The 11,032-nt window shown below is 52.2% G+C and overlaps 1 protein-coding gene and 1 non-coding gene across 2 annotated transcripts; both read right to left on the bottom strand.

The window, feature by feature from the left end:
- Positions 1–591: 591 nt before the first annotated feature.
- On the bottom strand, positions 592–9,861 carry LOC141108761 (large ribosomal subunit protein eL42). Its single transcript, XM_073600673.1, has 5 exons — positions 9,714–9,861; positions 7,437–7,542; positions 5,727–5,794; positions 852–974; positions 592–664 (listed from the first exon to the last, which is right to left on the bottom strand). Exons 1-5 carry the CDS (start codon positions 9,714–9,716, stop codon positions 644–646), a joined length of 321 nt encoding a protein of 106 aa, XP_073456774.1. The 5' UTR covers positions 9,717–9,861; the 3' UTR covers positions 592–643.
- On the bottom strand, positions 2,535–2,669 carry LOC141109156 (small nucleolar RNA SNORA3/SNORA45 family). The gene has a single exon (XR_012236164.1). It is a non-coding gene; the product is annotated as a small nucleolar RNA SNORA3/SNORA45 family (small nucleolar RNA).
- Positions 9,862–11,032: the final 1,171 nt, after the last annotated feature.

Here is an 11,032-nt window from a genome sequence, read left to right as displayed (position 1 = left end):
CCTAAAAATGTATATATAAAATAAAAAATAAAAATAAAAAAACCGTATACAAGTGGATCAGGCTTGCCTTTTAGTTACACAAAGCCACGGGTTTTCATTATGCACCATTAAGACTTTCTAAACACCGGGCATCCCAACCACCCAATGACATCAGTTGATCAGGAGTTGTCGCCTCCACAGCATCTTTGTTTGACCCTCCCTGTGCCCCTCTCCCTCAGCACTGGAGTGATGTTAGCTGACTGATGGAGAGAAATTGAGGGAGAAGAGAAACATTGGCATACTAGTCACCACCAGGTGTGCAAAAGTGTATTTGCTTTGGAAGAGTAAATCACCACTATGGGCGTCTTGATGTTGCTGCATAATGTAAAGCTGGTAGAATCTGGCCCATTTTAAAAAGGGGCACCTCCAGATAGCCCATCATTTTAGAAGGGCGCTTCGAGATCATTTAAAATAAAAAAAAATTTTAAAAAAGTTGAGATACCCTACTCTAGACTATTTTAATTTAGCGGGAACATGAAACACTACACTCAGTTTAGTATCTGGCATTTATCAGAAAAAAAAAAATAAATAAATAAAAAAGCACAAACACACTTAGTATTGAATTTTGAAGATTTTATTTGGTTTTCAAAAGTAATGCGGCAGCTTAGAACTGGATGACTTGTCCCTGTGGAAGAGAGAGAAAAAAAAAAAATGAGTCAGATGTGGACCAAGAGCTTTTGCATTATATATATCTATATCTATATCTCTATCTATCCATCTATCTATCTATCTATCTATAGATATATATATAAGTTCATTTCCGCTTTACAATTTTGAGTTAAACAAGCATCTGACATTCGGCAAACGCTCACCTTTCTCTTCTTGTCTCCTCCAAGTTCAAAGTGCTTGCATCTCTTTATAGCCAACATCCGCTTTGATCGGCAGTTGGAGTCGACACACTCCAGCCTCAGCACAATCTTCTTGGTGGTCTTGGCCTACAGAGCCACAAAAAAACAAAACAAAGACGTTTTATAAGAACTTCAACCCAGACTCAGATACAGATCTGGTTACCACAAAGCAGACGTTCTCAGCCTCAGTCCTCAAGTACCCCCAACAGGCCATGTTTGCAGGTTGTCCTTTATCTTGCACAGGTGCTTTAAAAGAAGAGTCAATGGCTTGGTATTTTGGACAGCTATTTTATGTAAGAGAAATCCCCAAAACATGGCCTTTTGGGGGTACTTGAGGACTGAGGTTGGAAACCACTGCCATACAGCAGGAGTATCCAAACTTTGTAAACAAAGGGCCAGTTTACAGTCCTCCATAATTTACAGGGGGGGGGGGCAGACTGGCCAGCGGGAGTAGAAAAGGTCCTGTGGGAGGAATGGCCCAGTCGTCTGCGTCATTGGGGGCGGGGGTTGGGGGCCCCAAGTCATTTGCGCCATGGGGGGGGGCGCTTGGAGTCCCAGTCGCATCAATGGGTGGGGGTGGGGGGGCATTGTGCACCTTTCATTTATACAGTGGAACTTAGGATTACAAGCATAATCCGTTCCAGGAGAATGCTCATAATCCAAAGTACTTGCATATCAAAGCGAGTTTCCCCATTGAAGTCAATGGAAACAAAATTAATTAGTTCCGCATTGACTTCAATGGCATGCAATACCGCATACAGCCAGAGGTGAGGGGGGGGCGCCGGAGAGCCTCGGAAACGGCCGGAAAGGCCCGAGGACACCTCAGCAAACCTCAGAAAGACTCCGTTCCCAAGGTTAGCCGAGCTGTCCTCGGGCCTTTCCGTGCATTTCCGAACAGCGCCGCTCGGCTCCGAGACACTCGCAAACCGAGTTACGAATTTTAAAACGACAGTGCTCGTATTGTGAGACGCTCGTTAACGAACTTACTCGCAATTCGAGGATCAACTGTATAAGTGGAGGGTAATTATGCCCGTTGTTGTATCCGTGGATGAAATAATGCCCCAAGGGATAAATGCAAAAGGGCTGCAACTGCCCCCCACAGTTTGGAGACCACTGCCATACAGTGTAGAGGAATGACAAAAGATGTGGAACGCAAAGCAAATACACATTTGTAATCCAGATCCTCCTACAGCACTATATGGCCTTACATTATCAGGAGTGTAAAGACTCCCTCCAGACTCCGCCCTCTGCTAAAGGGTGACAAAAAAATTATATATATTTTCCAGCTAACGTTTAATCTGCTAAATGTTTTGCATTCCCTGGTTCCTCTCCTTTCCCCTTCATCAACATTTTTTTTTTTTTTTTATAACACCTTTCACCTTTGCGTTAGATATACCTTACTCTTTTCTAGAAGGAAAAAAAGTCAGTAAAATAAGTTTGGTAACAAAATTACTACCTAGTCCTAGCTGTGTAATATGTAAACACTTCCCCATGGACAATTAAATATATGTTGTATTTTTCTGCTTATACAAAAACGGTAAAACAAAAAGGGATGTTATGGCTGCACATCGGACAACACAACAGTTACAAGCAGAACGTATTTTCCACACATCATTCCTCCCCATACAGAGGAGCGGAGCGGAGGGCGGATGTTGCTGTACAGTTGACTGGTTGAGCTACAATAGAGAAGCAACCGGTGAATAAAGATCAGCAATTACTCTTCGAGGACTCTAGCACACCAAGGCCACTAGGAGTGCAGAGGTGTGACTCTATAGTCTCGGTTACATGCCTTACTCTCAATGATTCTATCCCTGGGTCTCTATGCAATGCAGGCGGATCATGGCTGGTGGGAGGGGCCGCAGGGGCTGTACATCGACTCCTGAATACATCACAGCCCCCGGACCTCAGTACTCTTCTCCAGAGACCCTCCGCCCTGATGTAAACAGTGGGCTGACACTTGGGAGGAGTTATGCAAATATCAAAATGCCTTGGGTGGGTGGATATCAGTCTGGAGGAGTGGGGCGTTCCTAGGCAGCCTGTATTTGCATAGGTGACACCCACATGTGAGTCTTCCTGATTGAAATGGGAGGGGCCAGGGACAGTCAAGCTGGGGAGGAAAGAGCTAGATGTCCTCCAGCCAGGAAAGCAGACTCCCGACTTGCTGCAGCTTCTAATGCACATTGTGAGAAGCTCACAGTGTGCAGTGAAATCAGAGGAAGCCATTCCAGTCCAGGAGAGGAGCCGATACAACTGTGCAAGACTGAAGGGAGGCCGGAGTTCCATTTTAAATGCCAAGTGCCTTAGGTATGTGTCCTATATCACCACATCAGGCGGTAGTTTCACTGCGTTTCCTGTAAAGTGTTACTAAGCCCAGGAGCCCGCACCCGCTACCTCCACTCTCCACCAAGAGCCCGCTACCACCCCGCTCTCCCACCAAGAGCCCGCTACCACCCGCTCAACCAACAAAAGCCCGCACCCACTCTGCCCCAAGAGCCCACACCCATTACACCCGCTCTCCCCCCCAAGAGCACGCACCATCCGCTCTCCCAACCCCCACCCCCCAGGGCCCACCCTCGCTACAGCCGCTCTCCCCCCCCCAGGGGCCCGCTACAGCCGCTCTCCCCCCCCCAGGGGCCCGATACAGCCGCTCTCCCCCCCCAGGGGCCCGCTACAGCCCGCTCTCCCCCCCCAGGGGCCCGCTACAGCCGCTCTCCACCCCCCAGGGGCCCGCTACAGCCGCGCTCCCCCCCCCAGGGGCCCGCTACAGCCGCGCTCCCCCCCCCAGGGGCCCGCTACAGCCGCTCTCCCCTCCCCCAGGGGCCCGCTACAGCCGCTCTCCCCCCCCCAGGGGCCCGCTACAGCCGCTCTCCCCCCCCCCAGGGGCCCGCTACAGCCGCTTCTCCCCCCCCCAGGGGCCCGCTACAGCCGCTCTCCCCCCCCAGGGGCCCGCTACAGCCGCTCTCCCCCCCCCAGGGGCCCGCTACAGCCGCTCTCCCCCCCCCAGGGGGCCCGCTACAGCCGCTCTCCCCCCCCCCAGGGGCCCGCTACAGCGCTCCTCCCCCCCCCAGGGGCCCGCTACAGCCGCTCTCCCCCCCCCCAGGGGCCCGCTACAGCCGCTCTCCCCCCCCCCAGGGGCCCGCTACAGCCGCTCTCCCCCCCCCCAGGGGCCCGCTACAGCCGCTCTCCCCCCCCCCCAGGGGCCCGCTACAGCCGCTCTCCCCCCCCCAGTGGCCCGCTACAGCCGCTCTCCCCCCCCCCCCCAGGGGCCCGCTACAGCCGCTCTCCCCCCCCCCCCCAGGGGCCCGCTACAGCCGCTCTCCCCCCCCCCAGGGGCCCGCTACAGCCGCTCTCCCCCCCCCCCCAGGGGCCCGCTACAGCCGCTCTCCCCCCCCCCAGGGGGCCCGCTACAGCCGTTCTCCCCCCCCCAGGGGCCCGCTACAGCCGCTCTCCCCCCCCCAGGGGCCCGCTACAGCCGCTCTCCCCCCCCCCAGGGGCCCGCTACAGCCGCTCCCCCCCCCCAGGGGCCCCGCTACAGCCGCTCTCCCCCCCCAGGGGCCCGCTACAGCCGCTCTCCCCCCCCCCAGGGGCCCGCTACAGCCGCTCCCCCCCCCCCAGGGGCCCGCTACAGCCGCTCTCCCCCCCAGGGGCCCGCTACAGCCGCTCTCCCCCCCAGGGGCCCGCTACAGCCGCTCTCCCCCCCAGGGGCCCGCTACAGCCGCTCTCCCACAGTACACAGTCTTGTGACTTCTATCACTGTCTGGTTAAAACTTGTAAGAAATTATCACTCTCATATGACTGTCCTATGAGGCTGCATGACCCCTGACCCTCTGGACAGTGCTGATCACATGCACCCTCCCAAAAGGGTTAAAAAAAAAAAAAAAAATAGAAATACACACCAACTGAGCATGTGCAGTGTGCCTCATGTACTATCAGGAGATAGGATTGGGGATTGTGGAAGAAGAGGAGATCAGAAGACAGGACCAAACAGTCTTTACACAATGTGGAGGATTAACCCCTTCGGTTCCACAGCAAGTATAACAAGCATGCTTTACTGCATATACAGACTGAATTTACTGTTGTGGGTTTAGCAACACTAATATTTTCCCCTGGAGACAGAGGAAACAATGGGCAGTCTCTCCTATAGGGGGAAGAAAACTTTACACAATGGGCTGATTTACTAAAACCGGAGTGTGCAAAATCTGGTGCAGCTTCTAAATTCAGCTAAGCTTTGATAATAAAACCAGGAAGCCGATTGTGCACACTCCAGTTTTAGCAAATCCCTTAGAGCCCTTTCACACTGAAGGCGGTTTTCAGGCGTCTTGGCACTAAATATAGCGCCTGTAAAGCGCTTAAAAAATGCCTCCCATGTCACCAGTGTGAAAACCTGAGTGCTCTGTTCACAATGGGGGGCGGTTCGCTTTCGGGACGTCAGAAACGATCCTGCAAGCAGCATCTTTGGGGCTGTTTGGGAGCGGTGTATACATCGCCCCTGCCCATTGGAATGAATGGGTAGTGCTGCCAAAGCACCGCAAGACGGGCGCTTTTAACCCTTTCTTAAAAAGCACCATGCTAGTGGCCGTAAAGTGGCACTAAAGCAACGGTAAAGCGCCGCTAACACAAGAGGCGCTTTACGGCCAACACGCCTGCGGCTCCGTGTGCAAGTAGCCTTAGTGTATCCAGAGCTAAAAAGGAATCTTTTCCACTTCAAATGTAGACATATCCTGGAGTCTGATAAGACCCCCCCCCCCCCGCTCCAAGGATTGGGGGACACACCCAGCTACAATACCACATCTACTGATCACGATTGGAAAAAAAAAAAAGTTTTAGATGTGAACTGACCTTTTTACGGAAGATTGGCTTGGTCTGTCCACCATAACCGCTCTGCTTACGGTCGTATCGCCTCTTTCCTGCGGAGGATGGAGGGAGAAACGTTTATAATTTTAAAATCACAGGGAGACCGACTACTGAAAATAAATCTTGGTAACAGCAGCCAGTCCCGTTCATGTCTACTGGGATCAGAGGCAGGACAAGATCAACCAGTGCCCAGGGCAGAGCTGCTAAACTGCGCTCTACCCCCCCCCCCACACACATTAATAAACCCCCAGCATTGATGTCAGTGCACACATTAATAAACCCCCAGCATTGATGTCAGTGCACACATTAATAACCCCCCCAGCATTGATGTCAGTGCACACATTAATAAACCCCCCAGCATTGATGTCAGTGCACACATTAATAACCCCCAGCTTTGATATCAGTGCACACATTAATAACCCCCCCAGTATTGATGTCAGTGCACACATTAATAACCCCCAGCATTGATGTCAGTGCACACATTAATAAACCCCCCAGCATTGATGTCAGTGCACACATTAATAAACCCCCAGCATTGATGTCAGTGCACACATTAATAAACCCCCCAGCATTGATGTCAGTGCACACATTAATAACCCCCCAGCATTGATGTCAGTGCACACATTAATAAACCCCCCCAGCATTGATGTCAGTGCACACATTAATAACCCCACATTAATAACCCCCCAGCATTGATATCAGTGCACACATTAATAACCCCCCCAGCATTGATGTCAGTGCACACATTAATAAACCCCCCCAGCATTGATGTCGTGCACACATTAATAAACCCCCCAGCATTGATGTCAGTGCACACATTAATAACCCCCAGCTTTGATATCAGTGCACACATTAATAACCCCCCCAGCATTGATGTCAGTGCACACATTAATAACCCCCCAGCATTGATGTCAGTGCACACATTAATAACCCCCCCAGCATTGATGTCAGTGCACACATTAATAACCCCCCCAGCATTGATGTCAGTGCACGCATTAATAACCCCCCAGCATTGATGTCAGTGCACACATTAATAACCCCCCAGCATTGATGTCAGTGCACACATTAATAACCCCCCCAGCATTGATGTCAGTGCACACATTAGCAATGCTGGGGGTTATTAATGTGTGCACTGACATCAATGCTGGGGATTGTTAATGCTTGCACTGACGTCAGTGGATGCATTAAAGTAGGGCCCTACCCAAAAGGAGAAGCTCTGTTTGCCCGCGCCACCCGCCACCCCCCCCCCCCCGCCACATTTTTCAGGAACGGGGGGGGGGGGGGGGGGGGGAATGGGTGTCTACAGAAGACACTAAAGTCCTGCACTGTGCTCGGTTCTAAAATGACAGAATTGATGGCAGTGTCACCCCTTTCATTCAGTTAGGTGGAGAGCGGAGTGCTCATCGGCCGTCAGCTTTCCCTTTTCCACATAAGTGTCTATAAACGCCCAGGGCACATACCCCCCCCCCCCCCTCTTCTGCCCACCCCAGACCGGGATGCAGCAGCTGATCCACCACTGCTGCCAATTATACAGCAGTGAGGGTGCGGGGCCCCAAACTCAGTGTTTGTTCGGGGGCCACACAACCGCCTGGATGGAAACAGCCCTTCTCATGGGTTTTCAGATAAGGTACCTCCATGTAGATGGAGGCCAAAGTCTCATTTTTATGACAGAACTTCTATAGCAGACATGCTTACCCTGGGCGTAGAGGGAGTCTTTCCCCTTCTTGTACTGGGTGACCTTATGAGGCTGATGCTTCCCACATTTCTTGCAGTAAGTTCTGCGGGTTTTAGGGACGTTCACCTGCAAAACAAAAAGGAGGAGATGTTAAAGCTGAACGTTCGGCAGATGTAAGAGAGACAATAACGCGGCGCTAATCCTGAATACACTAAAGCAGGGGGAGGCAACCAGGAGCCCCTCCAGCTGCCGTGGAACAACATCTCCTATGAGGCATTGCAAGGCTGGCAGTTACAATTACTCCCAGAGGCATGATGGGGACTTGTAGTTCTGCAACAGCTGGAGGGCCCCCAGGTTGCCTCCCCCTGCACTAAAGCAAGCGGACCTTCACCCCACAGATGCGCTGAACATCTGACACCCCCCCCCCTCCCCCTCAGTAATCTCATTTTTTTTTTTTTTTGTCATTTGGTTTTTTTTTTCACCATCTTCTATACATTTTTACAATTTTTTGGTCCACTCCTCTGTGCTAAAGCCTCCTAGGAAGGCGTGTCTAGTGCACCAGGATGCTTCACTTTATATCCGCAGAGGGCTGGCTGAATCAGGAACAGGCACCCAATGGCATCAAAGCAAACACACCGGTGTAGGGCAAAGTGCATTGAATGGGATCATAGTAGGCAAAGCGACGTACCAATGTGCTGCTACCTACTTCCGGGCTTGGCACGCGCAACCCCCCCCCACCCCCCCCCCCCCCCCCCGCGCTGTCACTGTACACAGCCCTTGGAGGACTGAAACGACATCCAATGTCACTTCCTCCTCTTGGCCCTAAAGGGATGATTCAATATATGGGAAAAGTCCCCCAGAGGGGTTTTTAAGCAGTAAGGTAAATACGGGATTATCTGACAGCTTTTAAGAAAATTCTGGTTGGGAGGTCCCTTCCCTATTCAGGGGTGCGTGTTATACGCCGATAGCTTACCTCGGAGAAGAAGGGGGACGAGCGCTGCCGCCGGAATCACTGATCCATCATGTCTTGTTTACTCGGCTCTGACGTCACACACACACGTCCCGCCTCCGCCACGGGTATTGGACCAGTGTTCTGTCAATCACAGGGGCTGATCCAATGGCGGAGGCGGAACGTGTGTGTGAGAGCCGAGTAATGTAAACAGAAGATGACGGCTCAGCGATTCTGGCGGTGCTCGTCCCCCTCCCGATTTCATGCACTGCATTAGAGATGGCGAGGCTGTGAAAAGGCATCAGGCTGCATTGGATGGGCGCAGATCAGGCTGCAGAAGGGTACAGAGGCTGCATTGGATGGGCGCAGGTCAGGCTGCATTGGATGGGCGCAGATCAGGCTGCAGAAGGGTACAGAGGCTGCATTGGACGGGCGCAGGTCAGGCTGCATTGGACGGGCGCAGGTCAGGCTGCAGAAGGGTACAGAGGCTGCATTGGATGGGCGCAGGTCAGGCTGCATTGGATGGGCGCAGATCAGGCTGCAGAAGGGTACAGAGGCTGCATTGGACGGGCGCAGGTCAGGCTGCATTGGACGGGCGCAGGTCAGGCTGCATTGGACGGGCGCAGGTCAGGCTGCATTGGACGGGCGCAGGTCAGGCTGCATTGGACGGGCGCAGGTCAGGCTGCATTGGACGGGCGCAGGTCAGGCTGCATTGGACGGGCGCAGGTCAGGCTGCAGAAGGGTACAGAGGCTGCATTGGACGGGCGCAGATCATTATTTTGCTTCAAAGTGATTTGAAGAAAAAAAAAAATTCCCCTGAAACTTCCCTCTTAAATTGGGGTGCGTGTTATACTCCAATAAACACAGTATGTTTCCCGACATCCCCAAAAAGACTTGCAGCTGTAATTACAGAGAAAGGGGGTTCTACAAAGTATTGACTCCGGGGGGGGGGCCATACAAATGTCCCCCACACTTTTCACATAGAGAAATGCCATGCAGCCGTCACTATAGACCGGAAGTGGCTGCAAAGAGCCCACAGGGGACAAGCAAGCAGCCTTAGATCTGTTCCTAAAGCCTATTATTGTTAGCAGTTGGGCCCCGAACACCCCCATATACAGTACACAGGGAGCCCCCCGCCCTATAGAAGAAGGCCCCAGGCCTCTCAGTTTTGGAAAGCCGCAGGCCCCCCCCCACAGCTAACATCAATCCTTGGAGGACCCGGTCCGAGGCACATCCCTAAACACGGACCTAGCGAGGGATAAACCATCACTAAAGGCTAACAGACCGGGCCCAGCACGGAGGATGGAAGCGGATTCGGGATCAGGAGACACAGCCACACAGGACTCACCATCTTGGCCCGCCGCGTAAGAGAAGGACCGGAAGACGGAAGTGAAGCAAGTAATGCACTATAGACTACCAACGAGTTGATAATGGGATAGAGCGTAACGTCGCGCTCTTCTCTCCTCTCTATGGTCTATAGACGCAATGCGTGTGGACGACGGCGCCGCATCGTCTCCTCGTACAGCAAGTTAGAGTGACGCATGCGTGTTGACCATCGCCTGCTCGCACAGCGAGTGAGAGTGACGCATGCGTGTTGTCCACCGCCTGCTCCCACAACGAGTGAGAGTGACGCATGCGTGTTGACCACCGCCTGCTCCCACAACGAGTGAGAGTGACGCATGCGTGTTGACCACCGCCTGCTCGCACAGCGACTGAGAGTGACGCATGCGTGTTGACGCCGCCGTACCCCCCCTACAGCAGCGTTGCTATGGGCTACCAACCGTCAGAAGAAAACTGTCATAAAATCATTAAAAGCTGTCATAAAATCATTAAAAACTGTCATTAAAGCATTAAAAGCTGTCATTACATCATTAACATGCCATCATGTATTAGAAGATAAAATATATAATAAATTATAACCGAGTCCATAAGGGTGAATACATAACAAATGAGACGCGGTCTAAAAATCAATCGGCGTCGTTGGCCGTAGCAACCAGTCAGCTTCCATCTTTTTTTTTTTTTTCTCACACGGCTTAAAAAAAAAATTGATATTAAAAGCTGATTGGCTGCGCTCCAATTGAGACAAATTTTGTGGCAGACTCTTTTTTTTTTTTTTTCTTTTTTACGAATTCCCTCAACTGGTACAAGTCGTCCTTTAACCCTTTTGCTACCAGATCAATCCCCCCCCGCAGAGAAGCAAACTGGCAATAATTAGGACCAATTCTGAGAGAAATGCCAACGTTGAGCCGCATTCGGTGTCTGGAAGCCATCGGAAATATGGCAGCTTCCTGTGCGGGGCTCGTGGTTGCTAGGAGGCTGGAATCCGCTGGCTTCCTAGCAACCAATAATGCACCCCCAGCCCCGTCCAGCTGCCAGCCAGGAGGTTCCTGACTCAGGGGCTGAATGTAAACAAAGGAGTGAGGCGCTTGCTTACATCCTTGCCTATATATGGTAATGGGCGTATTTGGGTAATGACAGAACTCTGTCTGGCGGATGAATGTAAACAAAGAGGCGAGGGACGCTTGCTGATGATGTCACTTCTTACATAGCATGCTGCTTCTCCAACCATTACATATTTGCTTCCCCCTTCTTTAGTCGCTCCACTGATCACTGCCCCCCCCCCCCACCCCCTTTCCTGGTACAGGTGTCTCCTTTCCCTTGAGAGGT

This window comes from Aquarana catesbeiana, linkage group LG09 (assembly GCF_042186555.1).
Source record: "Aquarana catesbeiana isolate 2022-GZ linkage group LG09, ASM4218655v1, whole genome shotgun sequence".
NCBI lineage: Eukaryota > Metazoa > Chordata > Amphibia > Anura > Ranidae > Aquarana > Aquarana catesbeiana.
The sequence above is the reverse complement of the archived record's forward strand: the minus strand, read 5'-3'. Positions and strand labels throughout refer to the sequence as shown.

Coding starts and splice junctions, on each gene's coding strand:
- LOC141108761 (XM_073600673.1), bottom strand. Junction 5,795..7,436: donor AGACTCCCTCTACGCCCAGG/GTAAGCATGTCT, acceptor CATCCTCCGCAG/GAAAGAGGCGATACGACCGT. Junction 665..851: donor GAGGAGACAAGAAGAGAAAG/GTGAGCGTTTGC, acceptor TCTCTTCCACAG/GGACAAGTCATCCAGTTCTA.